The sequence below is a fragment of the Monodelphis domestica genome, chromosome 3 (assembly GCF_027887165.1).
Source record: "Monodelphis domestica isolate mMonDom1 chromosome 3, mMonDom1.pri, whole genome shotgun sequence".
Classification (NCBI taxonomy): domain Eukaryota; kingdom Metazoa; phylum Chordata; class Mammalia; order Didelphimorphia; family Didelphidae; genus Monodelphis; species Monodelphis domestica.
In genome coordinates, this window is record NC_077229.1 from 16,601,334 (window position 1) to 16,615,319 (window position 13,986).

The 13,986-nt window shown below is 56.6% G+C and overlaps 1 protein-coding gene across 6 annotated transcripts in view; it reads left to right on the forward strand.

Moving 5' to 3' along the window:
- The window catches only part of GNB1L (G protein subunit beta 1 like), a 144,041-nt gene that overhangs the window by 82,809 nt on the left and 47,246 nt on the right, over positions 1-13,986 (forward strand). For all 6 annotated transcript variants that reach the window (XM_007506090.3, XM_007506093.3, XM_007506091.3 and 3 more), the window contains 3 exons: positions 3,840-3,978; positions 4,373-4,498; positions 11,621-11,786. In XM_007506090.3, coding sequence (XP_007506152.1) covers positions 3,863-3,978; positions 4,373-4,498; positions 11,621-11,786 — 408 coding nt within the window. In that variant the 5' untranslated portion in view covers positions 3,840-3,862. The remainder of the gene's footprint in view (positions 1-3,839; positions 3,979-4,372; positions 4,499-11,620; positions 11,787-13,986) is intronic.

A 13,986-nucleotide genomic window follows, 5' to 3' on the forward strand; every position in this document is an offset into this window, starting at 1 on the left:
AGTGAGCAATAAGAAGGCAGGACGGGGAGGAGGAGGCGGGCCGTGAAGGGCTTCCAGGGCCAAACAGCATGCTGTGTTCCAGCCTGCAGGGGACGGGCTGACGTGGTCACTTTGGTGGCTGAATAAAGGGTGCACAGGAAGGGAGAGAGCCTGCAGGCAGCAGGACCCCTCCCCCAGCAGGCTGCGGTAGCCGTCCAGGTGTGAGGGGGGGTCTGCAGCCGGCTGGGGGAGGGGACAGGCGTTGGGTATGGGAGAGTGGAGGACCCCTAGATGCTGAGCCTGGAAGCCCGGGAGGATGGTGACGGACAAGGCTGGGGAGCGAGTGGTGGACAAGGCTGGGGAGTGACGGGCAAGGCTGGGGAGTGACGGACAAGGTTGGGGAGTGAGTGGTGGGCCAGGCTGGGGAGTGACGGACAAGGCTGGACAGTGACAGACAAGGCTGGGGAGTGAGTGATGGGCAAGACTGGACAGTGGCGGACAAGGCTGGACAGTGAGTGGTGGGCTAGGCTGGACAGTGACGGACAAGGCTGGACAGTGACGGACAAGGCTGGACGGTGACGGACGAGGCTGGACAGTGACAGACAAGGCTGGGGAATGACGGACAAGGCTGGGGAGTGAGTGATGGGCCAGGCTGGACAGTGAGTGACGGACAAGGCTGGACAGTGACGGACAAGGCTGGGGAGTGAGTGATGGGCCAGGCTGGACAGTGAGTGACGGACAAGGCTGGACAGTGACGGACAAGGCTGGCCAGTGAGTGGTGGGCCAGGCTGGACAGTGAGTGACGGACAAGGCTGGACGGTGACGGACAAGGCTGGCCAGTGAGTGGTGGGCAAGACAGGCTGGTTCACCTGGGGAGTCAAAGGGGGAGCGTGTATGTGCCGGGCCCCAAAGGTAGGTCAGAGCCTGTGTAAAGCCTGTGAGTGCCCAGCAGGATGTCTGGTCCTGGCGGTCACTAGAGGGAGTCACGGGAGTGACCAGGCAGGCAGCCTGTGCTGAAGTCCAGCTGAGACGTGAAGGAGGGCACGAGCTCTGAGTGGAGAGAAGGGGTGCGCATGGCCAAGAGCTGGCGGGTGGAGGCCACTCGCCAAGACGGGGAGGGGAGGGGATCTGGGGGTGTGAGAGGGAGGAGTCTTCGATGACTGCTGCAGCACGGTAAGGCAGGCCTCCTGGAGGCACAGTGACAAAAAGTGGGATGTCTGGAGAAAGAAGGCGCCTTGTTTGGACTTGCTGGGTGCGAGTTCCGGGAGATCCAAGCGGTGGTCCTTGAGCCTGGGGGTGGCGAGGTCACGGAGAGAGTAGAGGTCGGAGGACTTGGGCCTCCCGGAACACTCCCAGTTGGGAGGGATGATTTGGATCACTGGGACCAAACTCCGGGAGGAATGGGGTCCCTGCTGCTGCATAGTCTTACAAAATAACATTATTTAGGTTGATTTTATTTTGTTTAGTGTTTCCCAATGACGTTTCCTTAAACCCTGACCTTCCATCTTAGAAGCATTACTGTTTGCTTCCAAGGCAGAAGAGCAACAATAGGGGTTAAGTGACTTGCCCAGGGTCACACAGCTAGGAAGGCTAGATTTGGCCCCAGGACCAGTGAGCTACCCAGCTGCCCATCCCAGGTACATTTTAATCTGGTTCAGGCCTATTGGGGAATGGCGCCAGCTTTGCAGTTTTGACCCATTGGATTTGGGTGAGCAGCCAGCAAAGGAGACCCAGTAGACCGACAGGGAGAAGGCCCGAGGGAGAGCAGGGTGCCCGGGAGGAAAGCGTGGCTGGCAGTGCTAGGGACACTCTCCTAGGAATGGTATCAGCGGGTGGTCTGGGCCCAGAGCCCCCCCTTTTTAGCCAGTCTTGTTGCCTTGGCAACAACATTTCTGGGACAGCCCTGCAGAAGGACCAAAAAGCAAATCAAATGATGCTCCCGTATCTCCAAACCCAGCAACCAGCCAGGACCAGGGCACAGGCTGGCGTTCAGGCCTGTTCTCAGGGCAAGACTTCACTCAGCTCCAGAGCGCTGGTCGGTCCGGACATCCCGGGTATTGCCCCTCTCGGATGACCGGGCCTGGAATCCCCGTTTTGATGCTTGCTAGCTAGGTGGCCTTGAGCGAGTCCTCTGCCCTCTCTTGGCCTCGGTTTCTTCATCTCTAAAACAAGCAGGTGAGCCCGAGGGATCCCGAGGGTGTCTTGGCGGTGCCGTCCGGGGTGAGCGCGCCCTCCGACGGCCCCTCGCCCTGTGTTCGGCGCCCATCTTGCCTTTTAAGCTTGGCGTCCTCCTCTTGGTGCGGAGGGGATTGCTGAGAAGGAGCTGCTTGTTGGCCCCCGTTGCTCCACTCGGTCAGCCAGCCTCGTGAGCTTGCGGGTCACCCGTGGGCCCCCAGCGTTTGCTCCGGGCTCTCCTTTGTGGATAAGCGTTTCCCGTTTCTCCCATTAAGAGGGGTTTCACCTGTTTGCAAGGCTGTGCTGAGTGATGTGTGGAAGGCTTGGGAGAAGGGAGATGACAGCACGAGGATGCTCTCCTTTCCGCGTCCTGAGGGAGCTGAACAGCTTTGGCCACCTTCTCGGGCCAGGAAGTGCCTCGGCCCTCCCTCAGGCACTTCAGCTGAGCTTTGTCCGCCGGCCCTCAGCGATGGCTGCTTGATTGAGACGTGTTGAGTGACCAGAGGCCTCTCCCCATGCGGCCTCCCGACTCCACAATGCGCGTTGAGGTGCGCAGGACACCAGCGGGGGGGGCGGGGGGCCGGGACGGCTGGCTTCCCAGGACACCAGCGGGGGGGGCGGGGGGCCGGGACGGCTGGCTTCCCAGGACACCAGCGGGGGGGGCGGGGGGCCGGGACGGCTGGCTTCCCAGGACACCAGCGGGGGGGGCGGGGGGCCGGGACGGCTGGCTTCCCAGGACACTCGGCGGGGCGGGCCGTAAGAGAGCCCTTTCGAGCCAGCACAGGCGGGCGCTCAGCTGCCTCTGTCCACCCCGGGAGGAGGGAGCGTCCGCCTGTGGGGCTTGACGGAGGGCTGTCTGCAGCCGCGGAAGGCTCGCTGATGCTCACTGAGCCGCCGTTACACATGCTGGACGGGCGGACCCCGAAGGCAGGGTCCCGTCCAGCCCATCTTAGGAGATGAGGAAAGGGGCTTGTTGGAACCCAGGCCGGCGGCTCTCTTCCCCGCGCCGCCCCGACGATTCCTTTAGCCTCTCTAGGGAAACGCAAGCCATCGGCGAGCGACTCGCAGCAAGGTGGCCCCTTCTGGCTGTGGCTTTCAGGAGTTTCATGGGAATCCCTCGGCCGGGGACTTCTGGAAGGGGGCGAGGGCCCGGGAGAAGGCTGATGCAGTGGGTGAGAAGGGAGGGCTTGGGGCGGGGCAGACGTTCCAGAAGGACCCTCTGAGATGGGAGGAACGGGCTGCAGGCTTGGCCTGGGAGCCGACCCCGCGTCACGGGGAGTTACGCCCAGGCAGGCTTGGCCTGGATGTCGAGAGCCTTTCCCAGAAGCTGGGCTGCCCCCGGGGAGGGGGCTTCAGCAGAGGCTGGGGGACAGGGGTCAGGGGTGCTGGGGGAGGCCTCAGCAGAGGCTGGGGGACAGGGGTGCTGGGGGAGGCCTCAGCAGAGATGGGAGGACACAGGGTGAGGGTGGGGGGCAGGTGGGCTTTCTTTCATATTCAGGTTAGACTAAATGGCCACCAAGTTCCTTTCCAGCTCTCACATTTTATAATTCTATATCAGAAAGGGAAGGGGCTGTGTCGGGGAGGGGGACACGCCGTCTTCCCTCAAGGAGTCTATCAGAGGAGGAAGCTTTCAGCAGTTGGAGACTGAAGTCTAAACGCTCTTTTGTCCTTTCTTTCCTGAAAAGGTAATTGGGGTTCTGTCCCTGCCATGGCTCTTCCCCCTCCTCCACCACAGTTCGTGCTTCGAGGCACGCAGTCAGCAGTAAATTCCCTGCATTTCTCCTGCAGAAGCCAGGCACAGAGCCCCCCCCTCCTGTTCTCTGGGTAAGTGATGCCTCTTGTTTCTGCCCAGGGGGAGAGTGGGGTCAATCTGAACTGTGGTCAGCTTTTTCAGCTGGGAAATACTTTTTGGGGTATCTTTGAACACCCACAGAAACTGTCACCTGACTTGGGGCAAAATAAGAGCCCTTCCCTTGTATGTGGATGGAGGCTCCTGATTTGCACTCTCATCTGGACTTCATTTTAAACTCGGGAGGCCCAGGGGTCCAGGGAGAGGACCACGTCGCTTAGAGTTACCAGTAATGGCCTCCTTCTGCGCTTCGTGGGTGGAGGTCACCTCTTCATACACAGTAATGATCTCTGGGTCCCAGGGAAATGGAAAAAAGAGGGACAGTCCCACTGATGGGGTGAACTAACCATCTGGTGTATTGTTCCACAGATCCCTCAGTGGCCTGGTACATGTCTGGAACCTGCACACCCGAAGAGTGGACGCCACACTGGACGGACATGGAGGGCAGTCTGTGTACTGGGTGAAGACTCTGGGAGACCAACGCTTGTTACTCAGGCGAGTTGAGGGGCCAAATGGGAAGGGTCCAGAGGGAATCGGGGTGCACCCAGCCCTCACACACGAAAGGTGCTTAGTAAATGCTTGTTAATCAGTTAATCAATCTGGTCCAATGCCATTGTTTTGTGGAGGAGTTTATCATCTCTGCAGGCAATGCCCAGATCTCTCCTCAGCTCCACTCCCTCAAAACCAGCTCTAGTGAGAGGGCATTCCTGGAATGTGCTTCACAGAGAAGTGTTTATTGTTGTTATAATTTACAAATTCTTTTCACAACAACCTTGCCAGGTGGAGAGTACAAGTATTATTCTCCCCATTACACAGATCAGAAGACTGAGGCTTAGAGAGGAAACGAGACTTGCTACCAGATGCCCAGTTAGTGAGTGAGTGGAAGAGCCTGAAATGTAAGCCAGGTCTCCTGGATCCCAGCATAAACTCTTTCCCATACCCTGGGGGTCTCTCCCAAGAATATCTGCTCTTAGGGAGAAATGGCTAACATACAGGGTCCGGTGAGAGACCAGGAAAGTGCTGCAGAACTTTGATCAGAAGGAAGGAAGGGGAGGCATCTGGGTAGTGTATTATAAAAGGAAGTTAATTTGTACTAGAGGGGGTTAAGACTTTCAGTATAGAGGGGACAAAGAGTGGAGAACCCCCTTCTCAAAAGTGGGGTTCAGGGGAGACAGCTAATGTTAAGGTTGGCTCAGAGAGAGGAGAGGGGGTTTGAAGATTTTCCCCCGTCTGCCTTCCCTCCTTAGCTAAAGCTGCTCTCCCCAATTCACTCTTGTCCACCTTGTCCCCCTTCCACTACTGGAGACCAAAGGGTCTCCCCTTGATCTGTTCACTCACATTCAGCTTGGGGAACAGATAACTTTTAATGTCAACTCAATCAGGTAATACAAAAAGAATAATGAGCATGGAAAGAATGGAAAAGGGAAGTAGGGAAAGGGGGTCCCTGTCTCTATCTAAACCCTTTCCCCTCCCTCCTCAAGTTTGGGGGGAACTCAGGCCTTGGCAGCCTAAGCCCCTTGAGAGAAAGTCAGGTTGACTCACCCCTGAGCAACAGGAGCTGAGGTAAAGTCTGCTCAGGTTTCTCTTCAGAAAGTCCCTTCAATTGGGAAATGTTGGGGGGGAGGATTTCCAGTCACCAGCAGGAAAAGCGGATAACCCTAAGGAGAAAGTCCTTATTTTCACCCTCTCCCTTTGGCTTTTCAAGACTGAGAGCAGCCAACTCCTCTACCAGCCTGAGTCTTCTCCTCCTCAAGATTCCTGCCTCCTGGTGCCCCTCCCCATCGAGGTGATCAATTTCACACACTCTTCAGCCTGGCACTTTTCTTATGTGCCAGCCTCTGTCATAGTAGCTCAGTGGATTGAGAACCAGGCCTAGAGCCAGGAGGTCCTAGGTTCAGATTTGACCTCAGACACTTCAGAGCTGTGTGACCCTGGGCAAGTCACTTGACCCCCATTGCCTAGCCCTCACCACTCTTCTGCCTTGGAACCAATGCCCAGTATTGATTCCAAGATGGAAGGTGAGGGTGTTACAAAGAAAAGAAGAAGAAGGAAGGAAGGAAGGAAGGAAGGAAGGAAGGAAGGAAGGAAGGAAGGAAGGAAGGAAGGAAGGAAGGAAGGAAGGAAGGAAGGAAGGAAGGAAGGAAGGAAGGAAGGAAGGAAGGAAGGAAGGAAAGAAGGAAGGAAGGAAGGAAGGAAGGAAGGAAGGAAGGAAGGAAGGAAGGAGGGAAGGAGGGAAGGAGGGAGGGAGGGAGGGGGGGAAGGGAGGAAGGAAGGAAGGAAGGAAGGAAGGAAGGAAGGAAGGAAGGAAGGAAGGAAGGAAGGAAGGAAGGAAGGAAGGAAGGAAGGAAGGAAGGAAGGAAGGAAGGAAGGAAGGAAGGAAGGAAGGAAGGAAGGAAGGAAGGAAGGAAGGAAGGAAGGAGGGAGGGAGGGAAGGAAGGAAAGAAGGAGGGAGGGAGGGAAGGAAGGAACCTTCTGGGCATCTCTGGAGAGGAAAGTTGTTTCTCAGAGGACTGAGAACAGGAAGCCCTCTTCTCTGGGCCTGTCCTGGCCCGTTTATCAAGGGAAAACATCTCTCTCAGTGGAGGTGTTAGAGCTCATTAGCCCTGGCGATCCCGGGGCCTGCATCAGCTCATTGGAAAGGCCAGAAGGGTAGTCCTATGATTCCCTTGGCCTCGTTAAAATAATTACCACTGTTTTCCCCTCTGTCAGTGATGTCTGCATTGACTCAGAGCCTCCTCCACATGTTCTCACCCTGTGGCTGACTGTTTTTGATTTGTCAAATGGGGGACCCCCTTTCTCCTTTCTCTCCCTGACTGCTGCCCATTCCTGATGCCCTGGTACTTTCTTCATAACAAATGTGCATCGTGCAGGCATTATTATTATTATTCTCATTTCACAGGGGAGTAAACTAAGTCACATCTGTGAGGTGATGCAGCTGTCTCAGGGTAACTAAGCTGGAAATAGGGAGACAAACTTCAAGCTCAGGCTCTTTATCCTGTGTTTCAGGGCCTGCCTTACTATACAAATTGTGCAGGGATTCTGTGCTGAGTGCCAGCTCCCCCAAGATGAAAGCATAGAGGCTGGACAGGATCCTGACTTGCCTCCCCCTCCGACCTCTGCCCAGGGATGACAAAGTCTAGAGAAAGGAAGTGATTATGGGCATTCTGAAGGAGTCTGTGCTTGCTGCCCCCAGGGCATCGCCAGATCCCAGTGGGCCCAAGCTCCTGGGCTGGATAGCTGCCAACTTCCATGGGTTCCCTGCTTCATTCTGTGAATGGGGGGCCACTTCATTACATGGCTGGGTGCCAGCAGCCACTGCTAATGTTACTTTCCAGCAAATGGGTCCTCTGGTTTCCAGTTACTGGATGTGTCTTCTCCATGTCTAGCCCTAGTTCCTTCTCAGTCTCCATTTCTGAATCTTTATCCACATCAAAGCCCTTCATCGTGGATGTCCACCAGGGCTCGGTTTTCTTTTCTCTCTCATTTGATGGTCTCGCTGGCTCTCCTGAATCCACTTATTAGCACTCTACAGAGAATCTCTGTAGTTCTCTCTCCAGAGCCCCAAGCTCACATCTCACCCTATTTACCTTCCTTTCCAGGCTGGACATTGGCTAAGGCATCTCCAGCTAAGCGTCTGTAAGTCTGTCCCCCCCTAAACTCTCCTCCATGGAACTTCCCTGTTACTGGTGGCAAGGCAAGCAGGTTGGAAGCCTCTGAGTTCTCTCCAACCCCTCCCCCTCTCACATCCCCCTAAGTCCTATAGATTTCACCTTCCATCCTCTCTTCTGTACGCCCTCTTTTCTCCTCTGACCCTGGTTCAGGCCTGCCTCCCCCTGCCCCTGGGAGTTCTGCCTGCCTCAAGTTTCTATCTCCTCCGTCTCTCCCCGAGCCAGCCACCATAGGGATTTTCCTATAACACAGATCTCCCTCCACTCGATAAATTCCAGTCTCTCCTGCTACTTTCAATTCAGATATAAAATCCTCCAGCTTGTAAAGTCCTTTGTAACCTGCCCTCTTCCTTCCTTATGCCACCCTCCCTTCCATGCACTCTGAACTCCAGCAATGCCTGCTTCCCTGCTATTTCTCTCCCAAGACCCTCCTGTGTCCCAACTCCATCCTCTTTGGCTGTCCCCCACTTCTGGTATAGTCTCCCTCCTTATCTCCACTTCCTGCCTAGACGCCAGATCTGGAGTCAAGAAAACTCACCTTCTTGTGTTCCAATACAGCCTCAGACACTTACTAGCTATTTGACCCTAGGCAAGTCACTTCACCCCGTTTGCCTCAGTTTCTTTATTTGTAAAATGAGATGGAGAAGGAAATGGCAAGCCATTCCAGGATTTTTGCCAAGAAAACCCCAAATGGAGCCACAAAACGAAAAATGATGAACCTATTTGGACAGGGATAAGGTAGAAATATATTTTGCTGGGCCAAACATGTTTGTGCCAGGTTTTGGTTTTCTTTCTTTACTGGGGCTGAGGGAAAGGGATTTGAGAAGGCGAAAGAATTTGGAGCTAAAAATAAAATAAAATTTAACTTAGAAAAAAAAGGGAATTAAAAGCTGAAGAATGTCCAGAGGAGGGCAGCCCACATGAAGGAGAGAGACCAGGCCACATGAGGATCCATTGAAGAAATGAGGGAAATTAAGTCTGGAAAAGAGAGGATTGGGGGGTGATGGGAGCCATCTCCAGGTGTTTGAAGGGCTATGATGGGCAGGAAGGATTCCTTTTGTTCCACTTGACTTCAGGACAGGCCTAGATGCCCCTAGAGTTGGGCTGTGGGGGTGCAGATTAGAGGCAGAGCTTCGCTTGGTAGGAGATGGTACTTCCTAGCAATCAGAACTGCCCTAATGTAGGATGGGCTGCCGCAGGAGATAAGGAGGCCTTTGGGGGAGGCTGGGAGGCCACTTGGCCCAGATGGCCTAGACAGGAATCTCGTCCAGCCTTGGGTCACCTTCAGAAGTCCCTGCCAACTCTGAGATTCTCTGAGTGACCCCCAGTGATCTCTGCACCTGGATCGTATCACGCGTTTGGGGCGTCCCTGCGCCTCTCTCCAAGAATGGCCAAGTCCAGTGGCTGAGGTGCAGCTGAACAACTCTTGGGGCATTTTGACGCACCCCCCCCCCCAGATGTGCACCTGCAGGTGGACTCTCGTGCCTCTGCTGTGGAGGAAATGCCAAGCATGGAGGCTTCAGTTCTCTGCAAGATTAAACCTGGGGGAGCAAATATTTGGAAAGAGGTCCCTTCCCTGGGTGCGGCGGCGGTTCTGCTAGCTGGACGGTGTGGAATGTGCATCGGGCAGTCGGGCCCAAGTTCCCATTGTCTGACCACAAGGGCTGAGGCAGAGGGGGGCACCCAGAGGGTGACTGAATCCTCTTGGCATTTGTCAGGTGTAACGGAGGAGGCCTGGAATTTTCAGGTGTGGCGCCGTGTGCGGTGCTGCTTCTGAGCACTGCAAGTGCCTGAAAGTGGGGCCTGAGCCAGGGCTGAGAAAGCCCCCTTGCGGGCAGTGCCCGGGGTGGGTGCGGGTTCAGAGGAGGGAAGAGGCCGAGAAGGTAACAGGACCTTGAGGACTCTTGTCATTGGGTCAGTTGTCCTGGTTTGGGCCCCTGCTGTCCTGCTCTGCCACAAGGAGCAACTCCCTGCTTTTGAAAGGTGAAGAAACGGAGGCCGCGGGCTTCCCTGTCCCCATGGCCGCCCTCCAAGGGCCGCTGTGGAGATGGGATGGTTTGGGGTGTGAGGAGACCAGCTGGGAGCTCCTGAAGGAGCGCCGGGTCTCAGGCTGTTCATCTGTGCCCCCATCCGGAACAGGGGAGGCTGAAAAGATGCAGAGGGAAAAGCAGGCTTTGTTTGGATGTGTAGGGTTCGAAATGCCTGGGGATGTTCAGTTGGAATAGGGGCCTGTGGCTCCGGAGAAAGACCAGAGCTCGGTCTGCGGGGGCAGGCCATCTGTCTGCAGAGACTGCTCTTCAACCCGTGCCCTGAAGGTCTGGCTCTGATGCTTAGCTTGCTGAGTGGCCTGGTGCGAGTCACTTAATGCCTTTGGCCTCGGTTTCTTCATCCGTAAAGTGGGGTTACTGATACGTGTCCAAATACCAGCCCTGGAAGAAGAACCTGTGGGCTGGCTTCCCAGCGTTCTTCCCTTCATGCAGGCTTGACCTCGGTCAGCCATTCCCCCTGCCTGCCTCATTGTCCTCGCCCTGAAGTCAGTCTGTCAGGACCGAGAGGGTCGCAGATCCAGCCTCCAGTGTTCTTTTCTCAGTGAACAGGCGTGTATTTTCTTTCCCTTCCACCTCCTTCCCCCACCGAAAACTGAAAAGAAAACCCCCTAACAGACATGCATAGCCAAACCAGACAGACCCTCCCATCGGTCTCACCCCAAACTCCATCTCGCTCCGAATCTCAGATCCATCCCTTTTCTGTCAGATAAAACACATCCCTGATTTCAAAGATGAAGGCCCGAGGCCCAGGGGATCGCTGGGAAGATGCCGTGAGGCGGTGTCTGTTGGCTGTGAGCATCTGGGAAAAGGGAGCTCCTCCTCTTGGACCCCAAGGCTCATGGCACAGCCCCCCCTTCATCCTCCCACCCTAAGAAGAAGCAGGAGAGGAATGAGGGAGAAAACAGCCTTCCCTTTGCTCTCTGGGGCCTCCCTGTTTCATTGGAGTCGCATTGTCAGTGGGCAGCATCGCTCTGGACATACAAGCCTTCGCAGGCTTCCTGAAAGTGGCCTCCCTCCTCATCACCACCGGCTGCCATCACCGTGGAGAGCACCGAGGGGCCTCCCCCAGCCTCCAGTCTGCGGCACAGGAAGAGCTGCCGTGAATATTTCTGTCCGCAGGGCCCTTTCTTGGCCACAGTGAAGCGGGTCCTGGGCAGTTGCCCCTAACTTGAATCTGAATGTGTCCGCTAGCTGGGTGCCTTGGGGCCATTAACTTTTCCCGCTGAGCCTCAGTGTCCCATCTGTAAATGGGCACTAATACTCGTACGTCCTAGGCCGCCAGGCTCCTGTGAGAGCCGTCGGCTTGGACCCCTCGCCAGCCTCGGAGGCCAGCGCCAGATTGTAATGGGCCGTGGCTGAGCCTCGGCGGCCAGGCGGTGCTGGAGCACCCACACATACCCATCACATGCACACACGCACACACACTTTACATTCGTGTGCGTGTACACATTGTTACTATGCTTTTAGAAAAGGGGAAAAGGAGGGTTACACGGGGAGAAGGCACCCAGAAAGAAAGAAAATGGGCTTTATTGACACGTAAAGGAAAGGCTTGGGGATGGAATAAGGGGAAACGGTGAGCCTCTGACCCTTAGCCCGGTTATTCCTCGGGTCGAGTCCGGCAGGGAACCGCATTTCTCACCCCCAGCCCTTATGGGCCGGGTACAGGAGCCCAGCGGAGTCCTGGAACGCCCCGGGAGGGGGAGGCTCCACGTTTCGCTCCGTCCCCAGAGTCGGAGGCGGCTCGCCGGCTGCCCAGGGGAGTCCAGGAGAGACGGAGCGTCACCGCCAGCTCCAGTGTGCAGCTTAGGGCCCTCGGGATCCGGGCCTGGCGGCCCTGCTCTGCCTGCGACACGCACACGTGTGTTGTTCATGTGTGTGTTTGTGCTTTTTTCATTTTGCAGCCAAGGACGAGACCTAAAGTTGTGCTTGTGGGACCTGGCCGAGGGCCGGCGTGCCCCGGTGGATTCGCTGTCTCTGGACAGCGTTGGCTTCTGTCAAGGATCCGTGCTCCGTGGAGGGGCCCAGGAATGCTGGCTGCTGGCCGTGCCCGGGAGAGGAACGGAGGAGGTAAGACGTCCAGGCCCCAAATCCTGACCCGAGGGACGATGGGATATTTGAGTTCTTCACGCCTGGTCAGACGGCCGGGCCCCCGCGGGCCGCTGCCCCCCGGGGCCCGGGGGCCCCCACGTCCCTCTGGTCCGTCGAGCCCCCAGAGAGCGCTTTAACATGAGCTCTCGCCTCTCCCTTCTGAACGTCGCGGCACGGGTTCTTTCCGACCCCGAGTGGACAGCTGTGCATGTATCCCGGTTAAGGCGCTTCCCAGGTCCGGCCCAGCAGTCCCGCTCGTCAGGGCCGTTCGGGGTTCTGACGGTCGTCTCGGGGGTGACGCTGTCCTGCAGATGCCGCGTGTGTGTCTGGGACACCCCTCCAGCCCTCCCTGCGGAGCCCTTGAGGCGCCGCTAGCTCCTGTGCTAACGTGGAGACAAAGCTAATAGAGACCCCGCAGCGTAGTCGGCCGTCTGGCCTGGAGCCACCGACAGGGCACAGATGGGGGCGACACCTACAGGGCCCCCCTCGAAGCCCCTCGGATGTCAGCGCGGAGCCTCGCCCTCGTCTCAGCAGCGTTCCGCGGGGAGCACGTACCGCCCCTGCCAGCCTTCTCCCCCTCACCGCCGTGGGTAAGAGGCCTTTTCTCATCAAAGGGGCTTTGGGGGGGTGTTGTTGTTCTAGCGTCTGCGGCATTTTGCTGACGTCCCAGCCTGGTAGCCCCGTCCAAAAAGGGAATGAGTTACTGTCTGTGGCCTCTTGGTGTAGCGCCGGCATCCCCAGAGTGACTCGTACGGGGTCATTCGACGAGCTGAGCATCAGGGCCGGAGCTCCCGCCCCGAAAAGTCTAGATCTGGTCTTGGTGCTAAGCGACAGGCCCTGGCACGGCGTCGGCCTGACGGGGCGCGGGCTTGCCGAAGCCCGGGGGCTCCTGGTGAGCACGGCCGCCTTGGCCCGACACTCCCTGAGGGACTCCCGGAGGACTGTGCCAGGGAGTCCTGGCAGTTCACCGGCCTCCAGTTTGCAGTTTCCTTTTTCTGAAAGTCAGGAGATTGGCCTTTTTTCTGTGGGATCTTCCAGAGAGTGCCAGCAGGGTCCCAGCTCTCCGGCTCTCCACGTGCCAGGATTTGCAGTGCTCTACTGTTCCATTCTGCCGAATCAATACCTGTGAACTAAGTGCTTCCTGGGGGCCAGCCGCTCTCCCAGGGCCTTCCTAAGGAGACAGAGAGCTGGAACATTTACACAAATCAGCAAACACAAAGTTAGGCACTTTCCTTTCAAGACGGAGTCATCGGGAAAGGTCTCCCGTGGGAGAGGGTACCTGTGGGCCATCCATGAGCATCTGTCCCTTCTGGGATATTCCTGATTCACATCTGTCCTTTTTGCTGCTTCTGGGTGACTCCTTCTTGGGACCGTGGTGTAACCCTTGGGCGCCTGCCTTGCCCTTCTCCGTAATCTCAGGCGTTTTGCTTTCTGTGGCCTCGTGGACGTGTGTCACATCCTGGTGGAATATCGATATGAGTCAGTCAGCAAGCGCAGAGCACTTACTATACGCCAGGCTCTGGGCTCGGGGCTAAAGAATCAAAGAGCACAAAAGACAGTCCTTGCTGTGAAGGAGCTCCCAGCCTAAAGGAGGAGACACCACACAGAGAACTTGACAGTCAGGCTGTCCATGGGACACATTGGTGACAGTCATCAGAGGACAGACACGGGCTTTAATAAGGAGAGCAGGAGAGGCTTCCTGGAGAAGCTGGCACTTAAAGGAAGAGCATTCCAGGCATGTGGAAGAGACAGCCAGGGGCCATGCCCAGAGGCAGGAGGGGGAGCATCAGGTGAGAGGCAACCACCTAAAGGCCTTCATCCCTGGATTGTGGACTCTACAGAGGAGAGAGTGGAGTGTAAGAAAAGAGAGGAGGGAGCAGGTGGAACAAAGAAGGAGCGCACTGTCCTAGTGGCTGAATGGAGAATGGACTGCAGAGAGGAGAGCTTTAAAGCAGCAGTTTGTCCTTAGAGAGCCAAAGCATCTTTGTGACAAACACACGGGCTGCCCGGCAAGTTCTTGCAGGCTGACTGTGTGATGGCGAAGTTGTGGCCTGCTGTGGAATGCCACTTGTGCTGCCCTGTCTGGCCCCTTCTGCTCCCCTCGTCAAGGCAGTCCTCGGTGGGTGCATCAATTATTCTTATAAAAATAGCACGTAGATGAGAAGGGAGACAGATGTAC